The sequence below is a fragment of the Ciconia boyciana genome, chromosome 2 (assembly GCF_034638445.1).
Source record: "Ciconia boyciana chromosome 2, ASM3463844v1, whole genome shotgun sequence".
Classification (NCBI taxonomy): Eukaryota; Metazoa; Chordata; class Aves; order Ciconiiformes; family Ciconiidae; genus Ciconia; species Ciconia boyciana.
In genome coordinates, this window is record NC_132935.1 from 118,855,189 (window position 1) to 118,880,966 (window position 25,778).

Here is a 25,778-nt window from a genome sequence, read left to right on the forward strand (position 1 = left end):
GGTTGTTTTTTTTTAAATAAAACGACCGCCCCATCTTCCTGAGCAAAGGCGAACGGGAGGGCCCCGGGGAGGGGAGGCTGGAGGCGTTTGTGCCCGCCGGGCTCAGGTCGCAGGAGGCTGCAGCGAGAGGAACCCAAACCCCCAGGCCCCACACCTCCCACCGCCAACAAGCGCGGCCAGGCTGAGCCCGCCTCGCCTGCCGCAGCCCGGGGGGCGGCCCGGCCGGCCGGTGCTGCTGCTGCTGCGGGCGGGAGCCCCGCCAGACGCTTCTCGCCGTGGTAGCTGGGCGGGAGGGTGGGTATACACCCCAGCCAGGAGCACTTTTTTAGTAATATGCAAGCCAGCCTGTGTTTCTAGCTTGTCCGTGCCCAGGGCGAGCGTTTCCCTCCAGAGGGAGCCGAGAGCGCCCGGCGGGGGCCGGACCGTTGGGCAGGGCGAGCCCCTCACGGCGCTCCGGTTTCCTCACAGCGCCGCGGCGGCGCCGGCCGGCAGGAGGGCGGGAAAGGAGCCCCGCTCCCCCCGAGAAGCCGGCACACGGCCACGCACACGGCCACGCACACATACGGACGCACACGCACACCCGGTCCCGGCGGCGGGGGGCGGCGGGAGCGGGGGGCTGAGCGGGCGGCGGCCCCGGCCTGCGTCAGAGCTGTGCAAACACCGCCGCGGCGCCCGCCGCTATTTAAGGAGCCGAGGCTGAGGCGCCCCTAAGTTCCCTGCCTGGGCACACACAGGCCTCGCTCCCTCCCTCCTCGGGTCCGGCCTCGGCAAAGCGCAGCGGAAAGGTAGGAAGCACCTGCCGGTCCCCTCCTCTGACTGCATCGCTGCCGGGGGCGGCGGGGGAAACGGGGGTGGCTGGCGCTTACCCGTGCGGCGGCTCTGAAGGCACCCCGCCGTTTGCGGGAGGAAACGCAGCCGGGTCCGGCCGGGCGGAGAGGAATTGAGGCTGCTCCCGGCCGGGCGCGGGGTACCGCGGAGCGGCGCCGGACGGTCCCCAGCGCGGGGCCAGGGGGTGCGGGGCGCGGGGGTGCCCGGCGGCGTGCCGCCCGGTGCGCGCCCGGGGCAGCCGTCCGTCTGGACCAGCACGCCGTGAACGAAACAACTGCCTGGGACGAGATTGTGTGGTTGGAGTCGTTAGCGTGTACATGAATATATATATGCGTAAAAAATACGGGAATCGGGTCGGTTGAAAAGAGATCCCTGTGGAAAGGATGCAACGCGCCTTTGGTTTCTCCCTACCAAAACCTACGTGGTGCATCACTAATAACCACGCTGGGGTGACGTTTTGAGATTTTTTATTCATCTCCTAACAATACTAACAAAGCGTACTTTATGCATCACAAATGTTTTGCACCTAGTGTACATGGTGGGCAAATAAACCTGATTTTCTCCTCTTTTAAAATTAAAAGGTTACGTTCAGTGTACTGTTCAAAAACTTAAAACGATTCAAAGATTCTCATATAGATGAGATAATTCATGCATATTTATAAATAGAAATTACCCCTATAGCATTAAGTAAAAGGTACCTTGTTTTTCCTAGTAACTGAGAGTAATTTCTGTGTTTCCAGAAAAATACTGTTTCAGCTTATATGATCAAACAACCTAGTAAAATGACATCATTTTGTCTAATACTTGTTTAAGGAAGCAGTAAAAAAAATGTTACACTTGAATTCTCTGTTTTACATGAAGAATATTGTTAAGTTGCACATTATTTCTTGCAGCTTTCAGTTAAACAGCTTTTACTACCTCAGCTTTTAGATCGGATGCTTGGGAAGGGGTGTTAGATTTTGTTTTTTCTTTCCTTGGGACAAGTTTTTGGTTTTTCTTTCTGTGTATGACAAGGTGAAACCTCTTGAACACTAAAGTTCAAACCAACGAAGGGTTGATAGAGTAAAGGTTCTTCAGAGAACTTGTCAAAATTGGGTATTTGTAATAACAGCAGATCTTAGTACAACCGCAAAATAGTACTAATATAGTGTACACAAAATAGTGTTTGAATCCTGAGATTTTTCACAGAGCTGGATACGTCTCCCTTATGTTTTAATGAAATACAGCTTCCGAAGAAGAAAAGCAAATATGAATAGAGTAGATCAGGTAGACATAGCACATACTACAGTAAATTAGTTTTGCTCCTTCCAATGTATCTTCCTCTTACCAACAGTCATTTAACTATTCACGTACGTGTCTGCCAACTTAAGCCAGATCCCGCAGTTAGCTGCATTAAAACCAAAAAACCCACAACCCTAGTTTGCTCAGAAACCAGCACCCCCAATAGAAGATGGGGGTAGGGACAACATACAACGTAGTAAGTCTGGTCATTTTAACAGCCTGTCATTCCTTTTCTCTCCAGCAATGTACAGTGGTATATGCATCTGCGTGTTCCTTGCTGTGCTCTCAGCGAGCTCTTTCGGACAGCAAACTGTGGGCTCGCACAATGGGAATCCACTGGCTGCTGAGCTTGAGCAGAGCTTGACAGAACATCACCGGCACATCCGTGCCCCTTCATCTGCTGGCCCGCTGAAATCTGTGCCACGGCTGGATGGAAGCATCGACCAGAGAGCTAACATCGGCGCCTTGTTGGCCAAGTATCTCCAGCAAGCCAGAAAAGGTACTGGTTATAGCTTACTTACTGTCCTACTTCTGTGTCAGTGGAATTTCCTGCAGGGATACCTAGATGTTAAGATAAGCCTGTCGTCATCTAGTGTGAATTCCTAGAGAGGATAGGATGTAGATTTTGCCTGGTTATTCCTGAAGTAGAGAGCATTCTCTTACTTACTGCAAAAGTCCTCCAAAAAGGATTTGGACATAGCAGCCACTGACTGAGAGCTGCATAGAGGTAACTGAAGAAAATGTAACCTACCTGTCAGGTCATAGTTCAGCTTTTATTTTTAACTTACTATTTTCATAGCCTTATAATTATTTTGGTGTTTTTTCAACATGTTGTATCTCAGATAAAATACAGTAATTGCATTTTTTTTCAAACTTTTTCATTTAGTTAACCTCCTCCCTCCCTTTTTAGAAGTTAGAAGAGCAGGAAAACTTTTCTGAGGCTAAATACAGACCAAATGGCTAACCTCACCTCAGCCAGAAGTACCTGTACCAGGGAAATCTGAGTGTTGGATTTTCTGTGTGTTTGTTCCCAGAGGAAGTTACAAAAGTGTGAAAGGTTTTGAAAGTTCAGAACTCACATTTATGAACACAATAACTAAAAGCAGTGATAAGTAAAAGCACATTTGCTTCAAAACACGTCAATTGCTGTTAGGTTTTTGGTCTCAGGCAGCCTGGGAACACAATCTTGCAGTTACTTAAAACCTCTGTGGCACTGCGTTTGTAACAAGGGCGTGAAGCACCGGTAGAGTAGTGGAATTAAAGGGCTTCATTCTTCTCATGGGATTTATTAGTCACTTGAGGAAACAATTGTATTACATACATGAGCTAGCAAGAGAAACAGTAAAGCTGTCCTTGTTGACATCTTACAGCGTATGTTTTACATAGACACAAACACATGCCGTCTGTGCTACCAGTAAAAATGAAGGATCAAAATCATTTCCCACTGAAACTGCCCCCAGTAAAACATTTTTCCTTTTGAACTGTCTCATCTCTGTGTTGCTTTGTATCTCAATAGAGTAACACCATTGGCAGCCTAATTGCTGTGACCTTTTGACTGCCAACCTCAACAAAAGCCACTACAACCTTGTTTACTTGTGATAGCTTCACTCCAGTCTATCCACCCTACTGCAGGGAAAGAGGACATCTGGGAAGCAAAGAGGGCTCGAGGGGAAGGCAGTAATGAGGATTCCCTGGACATAGAGACATTGAGAAATTAATTCACTCCCAGTCCCAAACTGTGCTTAGGGTAAAATTCAGTTTATGAGTAAGAGCTTTCTCCTCTCCTGTCTCTCCACACAGCCTTATGCAGGTCATTTAACCCTTCCCTCTTGATAGCCTCACTGCTGACCTCTATGCTAGGCATAATCCTATTCTTATTTTTGATGGCGGTCTGCAATTAAGAGATGCCACATGTATTTTATGCACTACATATGCAGACATACACCTTTATCTGTGTACATAGAATAGGGCCAAATCAGAAACAACAGAAAAAGAACCACTTTTAATATAGTCCAAGACGCTTCATCTCATGTTACCAATTTGCACAATATCCATTAAGGAACTTCTTTTAGCAGTTCACATAATCTAACGGAAAGAGAATTCAGATATGAAATGCCATAATTCAGCACTACAGTTAAAGCTTTTACTGACTAAGAATCTTATTGCAGGAGTCCACAAAGCAGAATCCTCGTTACCTTTCCCCAGTGTAGTCATCGTCACCCACCTACATGGAAGCTGAACTCCCCATTCTAGTTTATGTAGCCATTATATTCTCTTAAATATCTGGCTGACGTTTCCAAATAGCTTAACCAGATGAAGTGAAAAAAACACTTTGGATTTAACATGTCTTTTTGGTAAGCATTAGTATGAGGGAGAATTTCCTGCATACATGTTAACTGACATATATAATTAACTCTACAAAGTGACTGTTAGCAGATGATGGGATTCTTGTGACATGACTAGGCTAGTTGGACTCTGGTTTGTAGAGGTACTTGCTAGTTACAGAAGAGAAGATTTATAGGGACAAAACAGTATTTACTTAATTTATAACAATACATACAGTGTTCCCATCAAAATATTATATTCTCATTTAACATAAAGGTTCTGGGCAGCACTTCAGAAATCTCTGCAGAATGCTCACATCTGCTGTATTAGTCACTTTTAACCTATCAAAACCATAGTACTCACTGGGAAATTCTGTCTAGAGGGAAAGAGAGTCTGGGCATTTGCTAGTGTTAGCAGTCATCACTGATGGCATTTGCCCTTGTGATTAATAGAAAGGCTGATTTTGGACAATATTTCTAGTTAAGACAGTGAGAGAGTTAAACTCTCTCAAGAGGTTAGGGCTAGATGGCGGACTCATAGCCAAACTGCTACAATTTTGAATACGTTTGCTGTACATTGATTCTGCAGTATCCACAGGACATCTCCGGTGGTTTGAAGCAAGGTAATTAAGGTGCTGTTACAAAATTAATTTTCCTGTTTGTGACCCCTAGCTTTCAATTAACTTCACTGGCAGGCTTTCAGCATGAATCTGGCACCACGTAGAAGAGATGCTGTAGCTGTCAAGTCAGTGACAACGCACATTTACTATCCTCTAAGGAGCCCTTGGCAGGCCAGACCATAACGACACCAAGGGAACCATTACAGCCCACAGGTCACTGCAGGCTTGGAAGTCTCTTGAATACAAACATCTGAGTGATGGTTCTGCGCTGTCTTAGTCCTGCCTGCTTATAGTGCCAAGAAGACATTCTCATCAACTTAATTACGTATTTTGAATTATGAATGTGAATTTCATGGATTTTGAGTGTTTAATGGTAGACATTCTTTTCTAGAGATAATGAATTTTTTTGCCATTTTGTTTTAGGTAAATGTCTAAAACATGGCTGGTTTCTTTTTTTGGTACCTTTAACTCTCTTATCCCTCTGCAACCACTAACAAAACAATAAAGTTGTTTTTGTTTTTAATGGATCATGTTCATTATAAATCATTATAGGAGGAAAACCTTGAAATGTAAAATCACAGAGTCACCAAGGATTCCTTCAAAACACAAGAAACCATAAGCAAGGCAATTCGTAGATTTGGATTTGTGGGGTTTGATTTGGGCTGCTTTTCCTCTTTGATTGGTTCAAGTATTCCTCAAGTCTGAGTCTGCATTGAATACTGATATATTTAATCTGTTCCTTCCTCACTCAAGGCTTAAGCTCAATCTAATTATTGGCATATGTCAATTTTGGCTGTTTTCAGGGAGTATGGAGAGAAGTAATTTACCTTTCCCTGTATTTTTAGTTACATAATGTGATGATGTCAAAACGGAGGATTTCAGCCCTTTTTTAAAAGCATAAATTCTCCTTGCAAATGGCTTGTGTCTCTTTGATGCCCTAAGCAAGGATGACAGAAAGGCTAAGGCAAGATCAGAGATCAGCATCCAACCCTGCTGTGAAAGGAGTTATGAAAGCTTTGGATAAGCCATGAAAATATCACTGACATAGTAATAACCCCTGTATAATTCCAGCAATAAACATCTCTAGCTATAAATTCCAGCCGCAACTTTCTCAATTTCAGGACTATTCCCAGTTCTCTGCAAAACCTGGGATTCATAACCCTACCCCGCTTGTTACTGAATTTGCACTGTGAGAGCTCCTCTACTTACATTTATGGCTCTTCAAGCCACACGGGACTGTGGCGGAGTCCTGTCTCAGGCCTGAGTCTGCTCTCAAGCAGAGTTATTTTGCCTCCAGAGCAACTCTCGCAGTACCAGCAAGCAAGGGTGTGGTCTTACAGGAAGAGTGAGAAATGGTCTGGACTTTGTTTCTCTCTCTCTCTCTCTCTCTCTCTCTCTCTGGTGAAATAGGAAGGAATAAGGAGAAATGCACCCTTATTCCCTCCCGGCAGCCAGGAGGGAGAAAATGATCTATTTATTTTACAATAAAAATTGTAAATTATGCCCATAATGTTTCTATGACATTTTCCCCAATGACATGACATGGTGTTACATGGTCTGTATTAAGTCAAACATTTTCAACTATTCCATACATCTGCTAATGAGTACAAAACTGATCAGAAAATGGTTGAACCTGAAAAATGTGTCCACTTACTCTCTGCTCTCCCAAACGCTTTTTCTTTAGGTCCCTCTGGAAGGCTCTCAGTTATGGGAAACAGGGTACAAAGCATTGATCCTATGCACAGGATAAATGACAGAGACTACATGGGCTGGATGGATTTTGGACGCCGCAGTGCTGAAGAATACGAATACTCCTCCTAAAGAACAGCAAACTATAGCAACAGAAAAAAAATCACACTCCCATGTCTGTACAGAAAGAGAAAAATTAATTTGTTGTCCTCTTCGAATCAGTGTTTTAAAATATATTATGTATTTGATGTAAATTTGTCTGTAAGACTATACAATGTAATATATACATATGCAGAATTTTCCAGAAAATTTTTTCTTTCTTTTGTTTCTCATACACTGATATTATATTAAAATGATTTCACTTATCCCTTCTTGTCCTGTCACCGCATGTTGCTGGGTGTCTTACTATAAAGAGAGGCAGGAAAATGCCTTCATTCTGCAACATAAATATATTCCATGTGCCAAGTAGTCAGACAAATGAGCCACTTTTTAGGGAAATCTTGTGACAGTCCCAATAGCTGTGAACTCTAAGGGGAACTTGTCCAAATATAAACACAACAGTGCAATGCTGCCAGAAAAGGCCAGCTATCTTCATGGTGACCCCCTTTGTAAAGGATTGAGTTATACACCAAGCCCACGCGTTTGTAGTGAATAGTCAACAGTGCTAAAACTAAAAGAGGAACGACACCAACGTGTTTCATCTTCCTGGCTTATTTATTTTATATTGTGAACTAAATGTGAAAGTTCTGCTGACGGCTGCCAGTCATGGAATAAACAGAGCATTCCCTGCCGTGTGGTGAGCCAAGCATTCATTCGGGGAGGGGGCAAGGAAAGTTCCCTGAACAGAACAGAGGATGATCCTGAGGGCAGCGGGGGGAGGTATCAGAGCAGTCTAGCCACAGCGTGCTAAAAGGAAAGGGGTCGCTCCCGAGGATCACAGAGGCAGCCCGAGTTAGCTATCGCCCACCGCCATGGGGAGAAGGAGGGAGATTGTGCCCAGCCCTTACCAGGCAGAGAGCCCCACACTCGCAGCCGGGCAGTGATCCCTGCTTGTGCAAAACCGGCACCCTGGGGACTCTGTCCGGTGAGTCCCCTCGCAGTCGTTCCTGCCGCTGCAAAAGGTGTTTTACCTGCACTCTCCTCCTTCCCCCCAGGTAGCCCCTCCTGCGGCTCCTGGGTCTGCCTCAGCAGCTGGTTCTCACATTCTAAGGAATTCCCCAAACTGAAAAAGGAGGTGATTTTGCATTGCATCATTCACAGAATTTCTCCTGAATATGTGCATTAACAAGAAAAGGAATGCATTTTTCACATACTGAAAAGCAGGTGCTTGCCAAAGGAAAGAGGCAGGTGAATACCTCTGTAGTGATTTCTACAGCAGTTAATAGGCGAAAACAATGCATAGAAAATAATACACAGAAAATATCTGTACTACACCAAAATTCTACTAAACCCAAGAAGATTGGGAAACAAATCAAAATGGTTACGCCAAGGACTGAACACAGGAACATTTTGAGGAGGTGTTCCCAACAGCAGCTGGGAGAGCAGACAGCACCGCAGAAATCTGCAAGGAAAGACTTTAGAAAATGGTAACAGGGAATTTTCTTCTCTAGCAACACCAAATATCTCTTTTTGTGGATCACATCTTGAAAATGTGGAACTGCTTTTCTGCATGAACTTTTCCTCCTCTTAAGCTCCTTCCAGTCAACCAGTTTCCAAGCCACCTAGTCTGGCTTTTTTCGCTTCCTTTCCAAATGTAATGAGTCCCTTAACACCTGAATTCTCTCCTTAGTTTTGACTATTTCCCACCGGAAAACAGTCCAAAGTGCTCATTTTTCCAAAACTTTCAAACAATAGATTAAAACCTATTAATCTATTGTTTTTAAACTGAGGAAAATACAAATTAATCTAAAAATGCATAGATTAAAATATTTCCCACCAAAGTGATGTATCTTTAAAAGTAACTTGGGAGAAAACCAAGTTTCTACTTTGCTGTCTTTTAACTTAATGACAGGAATGTTCAAACAGCATTTAAAAATGTTTCTATCCCTGGCTTATTTATAGAAGGATGTAATATTGTAATATTGCAGGGGGGTGGGGGGGGTGGTATGTGTGATGTTACAAATCTAGCCTTATTATTGGGGAATGTTGGTCATTAGGAAAAAACCCAAACCTTTTTTTTCCTCCTCTGTCTCATTCCCTCCAGGCAGGGGAATGGAGACAAAGAGGTTTCCTCCCATTACTCTCTCTTCTGAAGGTCTCTGAAGATGTCTATGAAAGTGCGTGGCCCTCAGTGGAGCCAGGCGATGGTTTTGGGGGCTTTTACGGTTTTGGGGGCTTTTACAAGTCGCTCCCCTGCTCCCCCAGGCCAGGGCAGCTTGTTGTTGCCTGCCACACGTAAAATGGTTTCACCACCTGCCTGCTCACAAGGCTCCCAGGGAAGAGGAGCCCCACAGCCCCGTCCTTTGCGCTGCAAAACTCCTGCTCATGGTCCCTGGGGTGGCTGGGGGGGCTTCACTGCCCTTGCAGTTATCAGGGTTGGACTTTCTCTGTCCCCAACAGGTGAGTAACTTCCAAGGCACCATTCCCAGGCATAGAATAATGCTACCCCCCCTGCCAAGCTACCACCACCATTGCCTTTGACCAGCCATTTGCTCATTTCAAATCACAAAAATGCCAATTACAGAAAAAGTAGTTTCACCTGTGAAATCTGCTTTCTCCTTGTGATACAATTGCAAGCAAAGTTTGTCTGGTTTTGAAAGTGATTAAGAGAAAGTGCTATTTTTCTTTGCTAGCCCACCGCCAGCGTGACATTTGTAAGTAATCACATCTGCCACCTTTCCTGGATGCCGGAGAGCTTCAGACAAAGCTTGGTCTAATTTTTTTTACAGTCACTGCACATGCTGGTTTTAATATTTAAGCTGTACCAGTGCTGTAAAATAAACCAGGGGAATAAAGGGACTTGCGGTGGTGACTCACCTGGCATCCAAATGAGAATTGAAAACGTACACCATTTCATCTCATTTGTGTTCCCTGTGTCCAGACTGAAGGCTTTATCCAGTCCGTACGGGTAAGTGGGGGCCCTCTTCTGACTGGGCGTTGATTAACTATCAAACGAAAGTGCGCTTCGCAGATGGCCTGATCCTGCCACTGTTTGCTGTGTTTGCAGATGCTTCTTGGGTCCACCCGTCCCTCTGCCTTTTAGCAGAAAACAGCTTCCTACTAAACCTCACCTGGATTTCAGGCAGGTGGGGAACGGCCCAGCCCTGAGAAATCCGCATGGAGACGCACCCCAAGGCAACGCAAAGCTGCACAGCCACAGCCCTGCTCAGGTGAGGCATCCTCGGGGAGCCGCAGCTCGGGCAGGGAGCGGTTCAGCATTGCAAGTCAGGACCTATAGGCCTAAATTCTGCCAGAGCCCTTCTTTACCACCTAAAACCCAGCTCAGGACTAACACGGTTTTTCAGGTGCTGCTAAGATACAAACTTGTAGCTGCAGGGGACATCTCTTCTTCATTCTTAACGCTCACAGGAGAGCTGGTTTGGGGACAACTGTAGTAGTCATTAAGATAAGAGGAACTGTTGCTCTAGGCACAGCACTGTTCCTGGAGGCAAGGGGGAGCTGGCTGTAAGCTGCTCAGCAACATCCTCCTCCTCCTCAAAACTTCAGTCACCTGCTCCTCTGGGAGCAGGAGAAATTTCCCAGATGGGAAAAGGTTGTAAAGGCTGCCGAGACATCCTTCAGCTCCCAGCCGACCTGGAGGTGCTATTAGAGCTAAACAGGGCAGACAGCAAATCTGGGAAAGTCAAGCAACCCTGGTAGCTGCAAAGTTCACAGAGAACTTTAGTGAAGGGTATTAGGCCAGGGCATTAGTGAAGCCAGCCTCCAAGCTGCTCTGTTTTAACCCAAGGGAAACAGCAGCCCCGGGGATGGAGCCCCTGCAGCTGGGCACGAGACCCGAGTCCAGCAAAGGCTTTGGGCTGAGAAGTGCCCTGCAGATTTCAGCACACGCAGCAGCATGTTGGCACAGCCTCCTGGTGCTTGCCTGGGAGGTGAGTTTCCTAGCGCTGCCAACTCTCTGACATTTAATTTAGCTTTACTCCAATGCATCTTTATGGAAGCACATGCGTAGGGGCTAAATTAACACTGGCAAAATAGCAAATCAATACATTTTTGCATTTAAAGACAGTTTGTTTTCTCCATGCACTTGATTCAATTAGTTCTGCTCCAGCTTTACTAACTTAATTTCAAAACAGGTGCTGGGCAAATCTCTGTGAACAGAGCAGCTTACTGCAAACTCCACATAAATGAGCAGGGAAGAGCCTGTGGCTCTGCCCTTGCAGGGCCATGCATACGGCAGCCATGAAAAGAGGGTAGAAAAGCACTTGCTGCTGCAAGTGCTTCTCCTGGGAGTGAAGGGAAATCCAAGCAGCCATCCAAGAGCGAGGCAGCTCTTCCTGGGAGCTGGGGCAGCGCGTAAGAGAAAGCTCAGCTACATCAATGCTCCTGATCCTGAACAGTCTCATCTGCCCTGGTATTTCATATGCTTTAAACAAAAAGTGCTAAAAACAAAAAAGCAGCATGTGGCTCACAGAGCCCAGTGCTTGGCTATGAGGAGACACTGGAGCTGATGCTGGTTTTCCAAGGTGAATTTGCGTGCCTTCCTGCCTGCCCTTTGCACCACAGTCTCCTCTCATGGCAGTGTGTGCTGCGTTACGGGAATGCGTGTGGATCCTGCTCTGCTCTCCCACGCTTTGCTGCATCACCGGCCCCTCCGTCCTTGCTGCACGTGGGGCAGCAGGCAGGCTGGGCTGGGGACACGCCACAGCCAGATGTTCCCAGCTGCAGCCCAGCTCTGCACGTTTCAGCGAGCTCCAGCACCCCGAGCACAAACCAGGCGGTCCCTCTCCGTGGCCTGAGCGGAGGAATTTGCAAGTCAGACAAAACACGAATGTTATAACGTCCTAGCAGAGCACTGAAAGGCTTTTTGGTGTGTTTGATTTTTGTATCCCGTGAGTTCATTAAAATTCTCTTAAAGAAAGAAAAAAATCTGGCTGTGCACTTGTTAAAGCTTTAATCATTCCTAAATGCCTGTGTCAATTGAACAGCAATTGGATTCAGCACAGCTTGAAGCCTATTTCAGCAGGACAAAAATCTCTATAATCTTTTAAATACAAACATTATCGGCTTCTTGAGTATATGCCATTCTCACATGAAAGCCCACTGCCTACATTACAGCTAAGGACATAGCTAAACACCAATAACTTTCAGGCCTTTTATTATTTTTCTTGCTATTCCATGGTCTCACTTGGCTTGTTAACTGACTTAAAGCAGGTCTGAACGGCGCCCAGCGAGATGCCGTAGCACAGCTGAACAATGCTAATTCTTGAACGTGAATACAAGCTACAGGCAGCAGATCCTGTCTGTACCAGAGGAAGGCAGGACACATCTCACCGACATTGCTGGACTTTTCAATTCGATGTGGGGAGCTGCCAACAAATGTGTTCAGGAAAATGGGAGCAACTGTTAAACAACGTGCACTACAGCGTCACGTTGTGGGGCCATCCAGTGCTTTGGAGACATGCGAAAGGAAGAAGGGAAGAGTCTCAAAAGGATGAAATACCAGTCGTGGCTCTCCAAAGAACATCCTATGTGCCCACAGCCCAGTCTTAGACATAGTTCTCAGCACCTCACCCTCCTCTCACCTGCAACCCAGCTTTCAGAGGCGGATGACCATGTTCCTTGCTGTGGTATAGTGAAGATACATCCAGTAAAGTTTCTGAGATACTTGGATATTGCAAGGATGGAGGACCATTTCAGAGCAGAGGCACCAATTCATCAGCCATTTGGCCTTCTGAGGTTTAGTTTATGCAGTAGTTCTGTTCTGCATTGAAATCATCCGAGTGCATTAAATACATCAGCTGAGTTTCCAGATGGCTCATGCAGTCTGTTACCCTGTGGCATAATTTACTGTCCTGAAAGAGAAACTAAGACACTCTCCAAACACCAGCATTGTTTCCAGAAGCAAAAACTGGGTGTTTCCTCCAAAATCCACTGAAATCACTACGGTGAAGCATCTCACAGAGAACGGTCCTGCACCCTGGCAGACCTCCTACCCTTGCACAATCTCCAGTTGCTCCTTTTGTACCTTGAAGAGTTTGGCCTGACTCAGCTTTGATTTCCTTTGACCTCAGTGGGCCGCACTTATTCCCTCTTTAGTTTTGCTGAGGCCTGCTTTGTCAATGTGGTATTTGATCAGTTTTCCTTTCCCAGGAACGCAACCTTGAAGCCCAGTTCTTCTGTAGGGCCTTCAGTGAATACTAAACCTCTGGATTTTCATGGTTGTATAAAACCCAAGTTTCCCTAGAGTTCCAGGCCTTCAGGAAAGCTGGGTTTATCATTCACCTTCAGACACATGATAGCCTGAAAGCCAGTAGATCCACATGCACTCGCTTATTAAACAGTGTGGCTGTTCACAGGGCTGGCCCAGAAGATGCGTATCTCCAAACAAAGAAGTGAATAAACCCAGCATTACATACATCCTTCTGGATACTTTTTAGGAAGTCAGAAAATAACAACACAACACCAACAACAAACCCCACATATTTATTCTTACCAAAGCCAAAGATTTAGATCACTGCAGGAGCATTCACGCACACCAGCAAGGATGAGCTAGGGGGAAAAAAAGCTATTAATTTGGGAAGGAGAAAAGATGTAAAAAGGGGATACCCAAAAAAGATGCTTCCTGTGTTATACAAAACTCACCCAGGACCCTGAGTGTGACCACAGTGCCACAGCACCCAGTACAGCTCAGCGAGAAGTGACAGCAGCTGAGAGGGCTGTGCAAACAACAGCCAGCACTCCTGCATGACGAGGAGCAGGCAGGGAGGCAAACCCAGGCCCGGGTTGCATGCAGATAGGGCTGCTGCTGCGGGGAGAGAAAAGAGCAAGAAGTGAGCAGAGCATTGCAGAACTGCAATGCTGGCAGTGTCACGGGGATTTTTCGGCCTCCTGGGTCAGAGCCATGTGACAGCACAGAAACAGAGGCTAGAAGCTCATGCAGTGTCAAAGATGAGGGCTGATCCTTGGTTACCCGGTGTGGAGGCCAATGGAGTATTTCACTTTTTCCTTTCTCAGTGAAGAACGCAGGCCTTGGCTGCACCGCAGGCACCACAGCAGCTCCTGCGGCAGACCAGCTCCCACCCTGTGTGGGCAAGCGGTTTCCAAGAGCTCTCCGAGAGCCATGGAAGTGCTGGGAAGCACTGGGGTGCCCTTCTCTGAGAAGCAGAGAGAAGCCAGTGGCTACTGCAGGTACAGCAAGAACTGCCGGGACAGGAGAAATTCCACCACACACAGAGCTTATAAGATCAAGGACAGCAGGCTACCTGGCGTAAGGCAACAGTTTATGCAGAACCAGCAAACATTTGTTTTGCAGTTTGTGAGGGTTTACAATTAGTTTATGTAAGCTGTGAAAGATCAGTTGGACACATCTATACAACCAACACCCCCCTCTAGAAGCAGGTGGGACCCCAGGAGGTGGGTTTCTGCAGGGCCACCCAGCACAGCAGCAGCCAGGCTGGTGTAGAACCATGCAGGGAACTGCGTTACACTTAATTCTCATCACTCACACAACTGCCTTACAAGCCTTCCTAAGTGCAATCAAGTAATTTTACCTTCCCATTTTCTGCTGCACATTCATTTCTTTTGCCTTTCCTGGCTCATACACCACTGCCACTTGTCCCCTGGTTGCACTGTCAATGAGCTCAGGGGCTGAAGCTTCTAACCAAGGCAACAGCCGAAGGGATGCGGGAACTGGACTTGTGGGGCTGCGTCCTCCCTCCCAAAGGCCCAGGAAGGCACCACATGAGGCCACCAGCGCCTGACTTTGTCCATTGCGATATCCAGATAAAACATATAAGCCTGTAAAAAAAGGACTTATCTAGTCTGAATTACTATTTAAAAATCTTATTTTTCTGCTATAATAGGAGAAAATATCTTCCTCAAAATGTTCATGTCTTAATATTACAGTCTTGCAATAAGATAATGCAGGTAGACCCTATGATGGCAAAACTCTCCAGTTTAAGTGGGAGCCCTTCTAGGCTCACGTCTCTGTGAATATTTGCTTTTTAAAGGAGAGTGGGACAGATCAGGTCCAGATGGACCAAACAATAACCTGATATGGTATTTATCACTAACAGAATGCGGTTTTCTCCAAGTAGAACTTTTCTCTTTTTAAATCTTAAGCATCAACTTTCATTACTAGGTCCCACTACAAGTACTTATGAGGGCTTCCCTCCTTGCTCTCTCTTCTACACACATCTGTGACGGTTTCCAGATTTCCTTCCCATCTCACATGTACACACTCTCCCATGAGTTAACTGAATCCCAAATCCTACTCATCCTAAAGCCATCGGCACCCTGTGGACCAGCCTCAGCTGCCCCCCTTCCCTGGAGTGGCACTTGTTCAACTCAGCCTGTCCTCAGGCGTGGAGAGCTGGACGCACTGTGCTAGTCCTCCCCAAATCCCTCCTGTTAACCATTAACTTTCTGATCACGAGCCTCCCCCAGGCTCAGAGTTGGGCAGACAGGAAGAATGAGTCTGTACTCCCTGACATAGTCCCTGGGTGAGCCCAGTGCAGCATGGCATCAGCCTTTCTCGCAGCTGTGTGGCACTGCATCATACTAATGCAAGCCCTCCAAGTTTATTTTGGCATTACTGCTCTCCAGTTCTCTCTGTAGCAAGTATGTGATATAAATGGTATTATTTCCCTCCCAACCTCACACGCGTCCCTCTCCTCAACATATGAGACTGTCTAGTCTTTCTATGATTTCTATGATTTAGTGCCTGACTACCTCCTCCTCCAGGGAGCTCTTTTACCACTACTTAGCTCTCACCACACGTGCAAGATTTTTTTAGTTTCTCATTACCCGGTCTTTAATCAGTGGGCTGTTTCCTCCCTCAGTAACAAAGATACTAGCAAACAGCAGACCTCACTTCTGCCTCTTGGAAGACACAGGATGTTTCCTCCTTACTCTGTGCTTTCACATTTTGTCACTATATATAGTTTTTGCATCATATTAAGCAGGAGAGTTCACACCCCTCTCCTGCTCAAACTACACAAACCACATAACATTGAATTCTTCTTTCTTGGAACTCAAATAAAAACTGCATTCACTTCTATATTTTTTGTTTTGACCTAAGTTTCACCAGTTCCAGCAATCTGAAAATCTCAACACTCTTCAACCACTCCTGTGTCTCAGAATTTAAAAACCAAACCTGGTGATGGCCTCTTATTTTGCTTTGACCGAGAGATGAAAGCAAGGGATCAAGGTGGAATATTTATCACCTTAAAAGAACAGGAAAAAAGTTGAATAATAGAAAACAATGCAACTTTTCTGTTATTTTATTGATATTAGTGAAGAAAAATTTAAATTTCATCTTTCTGATGTGTTACAATTGCTTTCTCCGGTGGGTGGACAGCTCCTACTGCTTATTTAAAGGCTAAATAATACTTCCCGATTGCATGATTAACATCTACACTTTAAGTTCTCATATGGTATTGCTTTCTTCCTCTGGGTATATAAAATGGTCCATTAAGTCCATGATGTTTTTCAGAATCAACTGTTATTCTAGCTACTGTTTTAAGATACATTCAAATAAAAAGATACTTAAATTTACTTGCAATAAGTGCACACATACAACAGCAAAGAGAGCTGATGACATTTTACTAAAACATTTTAAGTTCATAGAATAAATAGAAGTCTTCAAACACATGCAGTAAATGACCGATGTGTTTTTTCTTTCTCAAAAAATATCCTTAGTGTCCATAGCACTACCGCAATAACTACTTCATTCAGAAAAAAAAAAAAAACAAACCACCACCCACCTATCTCTCGTCACAAAGACTAAAAGACAGTTTCATTTATACAAGAAATTATCAGTGCTAATGATTTAGTAACAGTCTGGTACAAACGGCAATTCACGGCAATTACGTGTAGTGTGATTACGGTAACAAACAGGGAGCTTGACTTAGGTCTCACAAGAAGCGCAAGGAAAAGAAAGCAGATGTTAAACCCTCCCCCCTCCACTCCTCTCCATCCCCCTTCCAATAAAATACAGGTCTCAGCTCAGCTCTAGAAACAAGCTCTCTCCAGTCTGCTCCAGTTCCAGGACATTTCAATTCTTTCTAGAAGCACCCAACAGAAGTTTGGGAGAAACAGAGAAAAAAATTGCAATATAAATTAGGATTGCCTAGCTGTAACTAAAGGTTGTGTGATGTCTTTTGTTTCTTTTCTGAAAAAGTGGGCGTTACATGTTTGGTATTAGGAGGTGTTTTTTCAGTTTAAACACACTGTGGAATAAAGCATTTCCCATATTTTTACCTCTGCTAAGGTCCAACTTTGGATGAAGAAGGTTTCCTCTGAGAAAAGAAAACAGAAAATAGGTGGGGAATGTTCTCACCCTGCTTACAAGACCATGGTCCTCAACATGCATGAAACCTGAAGATCAGCATGAGGATTGCAAGTTGCTCTTTCCAGCTTGTACCATTCCGTTACTAAATGTTTTTTGTGGTTCTCTGCTGAGGTTTCAAGGGCGCACCTTTTCCTAATACTGTTTTTGCTACATGTTCTTTTATAACATTCTTATCTGTCAATCTGTTCCGCAACTTTGACTTCTAGGAAGTCACTGCCATGTTTACCTCATGAGTTGTGAAAACTGTTTTCTTTGGGGGCACTGACAAAGTGTGTTTCAGTGGCAGCAACACATAGTAAAGCATTTTCCCTTCCACAATCCAGTGCAGCATTGAAAAACAAAATAAACAAAACAAACAAAAAAAGAAGTCACACAGAGTGTAAGCATGCCAAATGAAACAGCGGTGGTAGGAATATGTCAATATTCCAGGTACCCAGTAGGCCTGCTGACCTCAACACAGTATTAGTTCAAGTTTAGCACCTCCGGCAGGAGGAGAATACGGAACAGAAAAAGAAAAAAAAAGTTTCATCCATTCAGGCATAATAACCAGGCACTCCAATAACTCAGCTCAACTCATCTACCGAAGCAAAATTAAAACTACCACGTTAAACTGAGGGCTTTTTTCAGCATTTAACGAAGCACAAATGCTCCCATGCTTCAAGTGATGTGAGATCTCACAAAACACATTCAATAGCTTCCCATGCACCTTCAACTCAAGTTAGGCTAGCTACAGAATTCACGTTTTCCTAGTCAAGTTATTTTTTGTTGGTTTTGTTCTTTTTTTTTTCAGTGCATCTTAAAAAAAAAACCTTTTCAAAAGGTTAGCAAGTTAACCTTAATACAGCAATCGTAACATAGAGCCTTTTGCACTCAATTGAACAGTAAAATAATCCAATTAGTTACAATAGATCTGGTACATATTTACACATTTTATACAAAGTTTACACATTTCTCCCATTAGGCACAAAGTTGATTTGTCAAACTCAAGAGGCAATGAAGAGGTGGCGGGGAAAGGAAAAGAAGATCGGAGAAAGAATCTGAGTATTTTTATTTAAAAAGACTAGCTGTAAAAATAAAGTCCTTCATCGTAAGCTAGTTTGCTTCGGGAGCTTGGTTCCCATGAGGATCCCCGAAGTGAGAGATGTCGGGCCTTTCATCTGCATGCTGGAACCCACCATGGTGGGGAAGCTCCGATTCCTTCGGATGCCGGTGTTCAGCTGGATGCCCCCGATGGCACTGGTCACGGCAGGGCAGCCCAATGGGAGACCGTCTGGTGCCAGGCCTCCAGGAACAAGGGCCCTCACTGGTCCTTGTGCCCCACAGAGAAGAGGTCCCTGGTCATCAGTTAGAGGAGGAGCTGACGTTTGCCCTGAACTCACAACTTTGGCGATACCAAACCTCTTGACTTTGTCCACGAGATTAAGGTTGGAAACAGACACGTCAGTCTGACTCTCACTGTTCCTGATGTTCTTTTTATTCCTCACCTCTTTCAAGATTGAACTAGCAGGCTTTGAAGCCAAGAAGTTGTCATAAGGTGGGCTGGTGCACTTGAACTCGAAAGATGGAGGGGATGAAGAAGGTGTCTGCATAGGCGAGTTTGGTGGAGTGGAAGGAATGATTGCCATTTTAGGGGGGTACGTGTTCAGGAGGGTGCCTTTGCTAGCTCTGTCCCAGCTCTGCGGATTGTACACTGCTGCCGATATGCCCCTTTCCTTCAGCAGCCACACCAGTCCCAGAGACGTGCTCATCGTCGTCGTGGATTCCCGGAGGTTAGTGAAGGATTCGGCCAAACTCAGACGCCGAGGAGTACAGGGAGTAGCCACCGGAGTGCCTTTCAAATTGCTAATGCTGCCACAAGCTGGAGTAGGTGCTGCGTTAAGGCTGAAAGCAAAACAGCAGGCAAATTATTCTCTCTGCTAAGGAATTAAAACTTACAGCAAGCAAGATTTTTAACCCTGAACAGGGCCAATTATCCATTTTGAGAGTGCACGGGAAACAAGAGTTCCCAGCTCCTTGCAAATGTGATGACAAGTGCAAAAACATCATCTCTTACAAAACACATCTCTCCACTTTGCATACTTCACCACCCAGTCTCATGGGATTAATGCATTCCTCACCACCACCACATTTCTTCTGATAAACCATTAAATTGACAGGTTTGTGATCAACGCCTTCAGTTTTGCTTCTTGATCTACTCGCTGTCGCAACTCCCAGTTGCTTGCATGAGACAAGGAAACTGGGGGACTTGACCAATGGTATAAGCAAGACAGATTTACTTTTTAGTGTCACTTCTGAGCACACAGAACTGCTAGTCCTTCTAGTACTGCTGGGTCATAGCAGAGAGAGTGGCAAGGGAGCAGGGGAACATGTTTGCTACAGAAGCATTTGTAGCAAACCTGCTGGAAGTTGGCATTGTCACCAACATGCACTTCTGTAAGGTCAAACTCTTCTTCCCTTCTTCTGTTGAATTTCCTTTCACTTATGGGGAAGGGGATGGGGGCTCTGACTTTTGATGGAGATGTGCAGTGGTGTGAATAGTCATCAAAAGAGATGAGGAAAAACAGTCAAGCTCTTGGTTGTCAGTTGGTCAATAGGTAACTGATAACTCTGCAGCAAACCAAATATGACAAAGAGCCATTCTACTGTTAATTTGGTAAAATATTAGTTTCTATAGTTTGAAACATGGCTAAATTGCTCCCCACTTCCAGTTCTTTCTTCTCAAACTATGGACAGGCAGTTGACAAGGAAATGTTAAATGGGCAATAATCTGTACATTTAGAACAAGTGGCAGACATTACAGACTTATGTTTAGTGCTATCTTACTGCATTTTGTTTTCTTAAGCATGCTACTGTTAGTTATTAGGGGCTGGGATTTCTTGAGGCATATCAAATAACATTCATTCTGACAGACCATCTTCTCCCCATAAGCTGACCATCTGAATGAACACAGACTCAATGCAGCACCTATTTCCAAAGAATTACCAACACAAAGGAGACGTTCCAAATCCTTTGTGCCACAATACGAGATCTCATGGACACTGAGGCTTGAGTGTTTCTGGCACTACAGTGCCATCCTTAAAAAACTTGTTCCTTATAGATCAGGCTAGCCACAGTATGTTTACCTGTGCATAATTCCCGCTCAAAATTTATGGCAGTCCAAGGTACACCATTCATTGAATAAGGCATGGTGTACTTAGTTATTCCAGAAACAAGGCACGTGGGACATCCATGACACTCCAAATTCATGTCTATCTGGGAGAATCCCAAGGGTTCCACGCACCTTTAAAAAAAGCTTTCCAACTATTTCTAACCATGCTGAAATGATTATTTTTGCCACACATATATATATACACACACACACAAGAAAAAGTGAATTCCATGATAGTATTTCCTAGGCATGGATTCGTCCCCTCTAATGGCATTTAAAGGGTTTTGAACAATGCAACACTTGATGCTAACAGAGAATTAACTGACCTGAGAGCTCACCACTGTTCAAAGAAGGAAATCTTCCCCTTCACCTTGCCAGGTTAGCAAGTAGAAGACACTCAGCAAAGAGTCAGACAAAAACCAGAGCCAATGCAAGAGAGCAGGAAAACTAAGCGGCTGGGAGTGGGGGAGAACAGGGAAAGAGTGGGATCTTCCCTTTTCATGAGAACCACACTGTTGGATCAGCTCAGCTGTAGCACACAACTTAAGTTGGGTTCTCTGTACCAAGAAATGCATCAAAAAGCCACACTGAGACAATCTGGTTGGATTTCCAGGTGTAGAGAAGCCTCAGGCCAATGAATGAATTGCATCCTTTTTGCCCATATGGACGAAAGGGCCTAGATGATGTCTTGACTGGAATTTGCAGTCTCATTTCACCTTACGTTAATGAACTCTGGGAAGCCAAGACTACTGTGAATGTCAGGTTAGACATCCTGGAATGTTTTGTTCTGAGCCAGTTTGTGATGAGCTTAGAACTTCATCTAATGGTATATAGTGATCAGCTGACACGAGTTAATATAACACTACAAGTTTTTGTCCAGTGATCTTCTAAAAGTCAGCATCTTTAAGGCACTCCTTAATTAAGGAAATATTAGCCTGATGTTATGAAGTCTCAAGTCACGTCTTCTTTCCATGGCTAAACAGGATCTGACCAACATGATCTCTACAGTAATTTAGAACCGTACTAACTTCTACTGAAAGCAAGTGAAACTGCCAAAGGTTTTTTACCCTGCAGTTGCAATTCAACAAGAGTAATTCCATATATTCCTACCTGTATGCTGCAATGAAACACGTTTGAGAAAAATAGTATTAAGAGTGGTGGAATTTGCAAAGCAGCCTTGCTAAGTGGCTCTGGAATTGGTCTTCTGGCACCCCCCCGTGTGCTGTGGCTGTCAGTGCATGTGGTAGATGTGCTAAGGCAAGTTCTCCTTACGTCCTCTTCATTCTGCCTGGACTGAATCAGGGGCAGGGCAGAAGGACTCCTCACTGCAGAGCTAAGGAGGCCACACACGCTCATCGCAGCAGCACACACACGCACTCTGAAGGCAAGGCTGAGTGGAAAGGAGAAGTTAGTTCACAATTCTTCTCTTAAACATTGATCAAAGCTGCATCTTCATAGCTCTGATTCCAGTTCTTGGTGGAACTAAAGAGCAGTGACAGCCACTGTGATGCATCTCCCACACTAGCTACACACAGAAGTACAGAAGAAGTCTTGAAAAGCATGAGGGAGGGAAAAGAAAGAGAACTTACTGTGTGAACTGACTTCCTACAGGGTACGACCAAGTACATTTTGGAAACCCAGACATAGGGTCTTAATTATCAGGCTTCTAAGATGTCGTAGTCGCTAGATGAAAACTACAGCACTCCAATGGCTTATTAACTCCAACAGCTTCATTCTTTCAAGCTCCAGATTTCAGTTGCACAGATATTTAGATTAGTATTTCTACTAATTTGTCAGCACAGGTACAGGTACACACTACAGTGCAATTAAAAAAGAAAAAAAAAAAAACAACCAAGACATCCCTGCAACAAAGCAGTTGTTATGTAGGTGTTGCTTTTTTTGTTTGTTTGATCATCTTGGTATTGCCTTAACCAGGAAATATTTTCCCCATCAAACTGACCAACACTGCAGAGCAGCCTGGACACAACCACAGAAACAGACTCAAACTGGCCTCAGCAATTCAGCCCAGTGACAGTTTCAGAGTTAGACTGAGAAAAGAAACAAATAAATGAGCACCTCATTTAGCTAGATGAAATTTAGTCAGGTTAGAGCGTCACCTGGGTTAGAGGCTAGGTTAAAACGCAACCAGGTAGGTGAATATCAAAACTCTTTGGGTTAGCTGGTGCCACACACACTAGCATTCCTTGTACATGACCCTGCCAACACAGACGCTGCTGGCAGTGTTGCTCACCCCCTGCCACGCTGGGTCATAGCGTCTGCCCTATACCTCCTCTCAGCATAACGAGACATAATGCAGTTTCCTCGTCCTCCTCACATGACCTGTGAAGAATCATTTATAGTTGGTAAGGAGGAGCTCCTTAAATATGTCTGCTGAAAACATCATATTGTTTATTTTGCTCTTTGTCCTCCTGAATGAATGATGAACTTGGGCATAGCTAAGGCACCTGAAAATGTACTGAATTTAGCTGTCAGTTATGGCTGATTTGTTAGATTTAGTAACCTACGTAATCAAGGAGTTTATTATGACCACAATTAACAGCAATTCAACAATAAGAAGGAAAAAATAGAACTGCAGCCAAATAGAAGAATCTCTTCAGTAACAGTGTTGAGGGGAGAGGAAGACAAAACAGTAAAGAAAAACCAGCCAGGCCACAACTAACTAACTTTGTTCAGAAAGGGAAGCAGAAAAATTACATTTAATCATCATCCATTTCCTTTCCATCTCACAGGTTTTCATATTTAATACCCTTACTTTTCATGCGTTCCTTAGGTAATCCGTGCTCATCTCATGTCTAAACAATTCTAGACACATTATCTCTGAATGGGGACCTACACAATGGTACACTCCCACACAGGAGCTGGAAGGGGCAGAGAAAGGGATGAGGCATTGTCCTTCTGAACAGAAAAAACGTTCTTTAAATACTGATTTGCTAAGGAAGGAAAGTTCCCTCTTTAGGTATGAAATTCACTCACCCCCTCTGGTTCTCAGATCTTCACCTTCTGTAAGGCTATAGAATTGCCTTCTATATGCATGTATTGCCTATACATGCCAATTGCTATTATTAAGCCAGTTCATTAGTTTCAGCCTGGCTATTACGAACTCATTTCCAACAATTACACCAAGGAACAAAGTAGATGGCTCCCTGTTTTGATCAATGCATATTTCTGCCTCCGTTCCTCATGTACTTCCTGGATTTCTTTACCTGCGCATCCCTTTTTCTTCTGTGCCAAAGATTTAGATTTTTCCTCCCTGGAAAAATCTCTCATATTTTTTGTGACAGACCACATTCTGCACATTCACACATGAGGACTGCAACTAGTTTGGGATCAAGTAGTCAGGTTTGGATATCGGAAGCCAACTTAGTTATGTCTGATCCTGCAATATTTTAACTAGAGACAACAAAATTAACGATATTTTGGTTGGCTAAGACATTACACATGCCTCAAATAAAATCAGGCTGAGGTAACTCAAAATGGGAGGAATAATTTGGGGGTGTGTTGTAATTCACCAATGTGGCTAATGCTTTTGCTTATGCCCTTACTTTGCATGTCCTTACAGGGAAAACTGACAGAGCTGAAGGCTTTGCCGTCACAGGAAACCCTTACCTTGGTGTGACTCGTGTGAGTTCATCAGAAGGGTGCAGAATGCGGCAGGTGGTGAAGGTGAAGGTGGAGTTGGTTTGTGACATGCACTTCCCAGGATGAGGTACTAAATTAAAAAAAAGCAAATTCTTTGCATTTTACACAGAAAAGGGGAAAACCAAACTTCTGTGTGCTGATAAGACAGATGCAAAAAGTGATGAGGTACCTGAGACAAGATCAATGCAAGAAAGGTGAAATACAGAAGTGCTACAGTGTTGTAACAAACACTTGTTCTCCAAAACAAACACATCTAGGACTCCAAGGCCAGTGCTAAAAGGGTCTGCTGCAACTTCCCCATGATCACCATGATCACTACTACTGCAGATAAGTCTTGCTCAGAACAAATTTAGACAAGGCAGTCCTCATCTAAACTAGCAGCTTGCATCAGTGGAAATTACAAGCAGCATTTTCTAGTACCAGCTCAGGAGCACTAAAATTTTCTGAATGCTCATGCATTTCAGCTTTTAGATTGATCCACAAAAAGGTATCCTCATTACTTCTCAGTAATGGATCCAGCTTGCTACAGGAACACAGATTGAAAAAGTTGGGGAGGGGACGGACACATAGTACTGTTTCTCTATCTCTGATTTTCACATCCACAGTAAGGAAAGTGGTAGTTTTTTGGATCCACTACTGTACATCTGTGACACTTCTCTTGTGCGTGTGTTTAGGTTCTTTAAGAATGTATGCCCTCAGCTGCACAACATAGCAGGTTTTTTAAACAGTGTAGTAAAGCATTTTTCCCACAAACATGGCTGTAAAGATGCCACTCTGTCAGTGTATCAGTAATTTGGGAAAGAAGCAATAGCGCTCATAATTTAAAAAATGAAGGACTTAGGCCAATTTCTTTCTTCTTAGTAGAGCTACTTCTGTGGATATACCAACCTGATGTATATTGCAGCTGTGGCCATTGCAAAATAACTACAAAATTTAAGAGCCATGCATCTGAAAAGCTGGTTGAAAAACACCCCGAGTTAAATATTACGTCAAAGATATCATGATTGCATAGGTTCTCTTACTTAGTAACCAAACTTAGCAGTGGTCAAAAGACATGCACAATAAAAACCGTGTGCAGCTCCCTCCCTCTCAGTCCTACCCAACCCTCTGAGCCATTCCCTGATTAAGCCACATTTTAATACCACAGTACACAACTATTCAACACATTGCAAAGGACAGACAGACCAACTAGACCAGACACCATTCTGAACTTCCAGAAATGCTTAGCAGAAGCAAGGCAAGTCTTAATTGTGGCTGTGTTCCCTTTTTCATATATAAAGTATCACAGCTCCAAAACAGTGCGTGCAGTTAGGTAATCCTTCAAGAACACATATAAGCAGTGTGTGAAGGCTAGAGCATGGGGAGTGTGAACAGTGGAAGCAGAAGTGGCTAAGCAAACAATGTGAGGTAACTTCTAGTTAACGCTGGAATGTACTGCTGTACGTTAAAGAAGGATATTTCTAAAAACCCACTGGAGTGTCATGTTAACACACTCAAATATTAGCACAGCATAACATAACAACAAGCTCTACTTCACCTCCAGAGATGGTAATTATGATGCTTCAGGAATCCAGTTGCTTTAGAAATTAGTGTGAGCACTATAAAAGCTATTACAAGGGGACACAGCCTAGCAATCATGATTCTCTCCATATTGTAGAGAGTTAAAAGAAAATCTGGAGAAAGAGCTCAAATAACTGGACATGAAAAAATTCGTTATTTAGAGAGAACAAAGGACTTCAACATAAATCAAGTAGAAA

At 44.2% G+C, this 25,778-nt stretch overlaps 2 protein-coding genes across 9 annotated transcripts in view; one reads left to right on the forward strand and one right to left on the reverse strand.

The window, feature by feature from the left end:
• The first annotated feature begins 403 nt into the window (after positions 1-403).
• CCK (cholecystokinin) lies at positions 404-6,983 on the forward strand. The gene is made up of 3 exons (XM_072851426.1): positions 404-785; positions 2,351-2,608; positions 6,738-6,983. Exons 2-3 carry the CDS (start codon positions 2,353-2,355, stop codon positions 6,872-6,874), a joined length of 393 nt encoding a protein of 130 aa, XP_072707527.1. The 5' UTR covers positions 404-785; positions 2,351-2,352; the 3' UTR covers positions 6,875-6,983.
• A 9,161-nt stretch (positions 6,984-16,144) lies between these two features.
• Positions 16,145-25,778, reverse strand: part of TRAK1 (trafficking kinesin protein 1) — a 139,090-nt gene continuing 129,456 nt past the window's right edge. For 6 of the 8 annotated variants that reach the window (XM_072853752.1, XM_072853753.1, XM_072853755.1 and 3 more), the window contains exons 16-17: positions 23,989-24,091; positions 16,145-19,094 (exon numbers count right to left, since the gene is read on the reverse strand). In XM_072853752.1, coding sequence (XP_072709853.1) covers positions 18,296-19,094; positions 23,989-24,091 — 902 coding nt within the window. In that variant the 3' untranslated portion in view covers positions 16,145-18,295. Of the gene's footprint in view, positions 19,095-23,988; positions 24,092-25,778 lie in introns of those variants that run through there. The other 2 variants (XM_072853759.1, XM_072853758.1) reach the window with 2 other exon arrangements.

Bases quoted from the DNA above. Each gene is read 5' to 3' on its own strand.
- CCK (XM_072851426.1), top strand. From the start codon at position 2,353: ATGTACAGTGGTATATGCATCTGCGTGTTCCTTGCTGTGCTCTCAGCG. The intron at 2,609-6,737 runs GTACTGGTTATA...CTTTTTCTTTAG, and splicing joins TCTCCAGCAAGCCAGAAAAG to GTCCCTCTGGAAGGCTCTCA.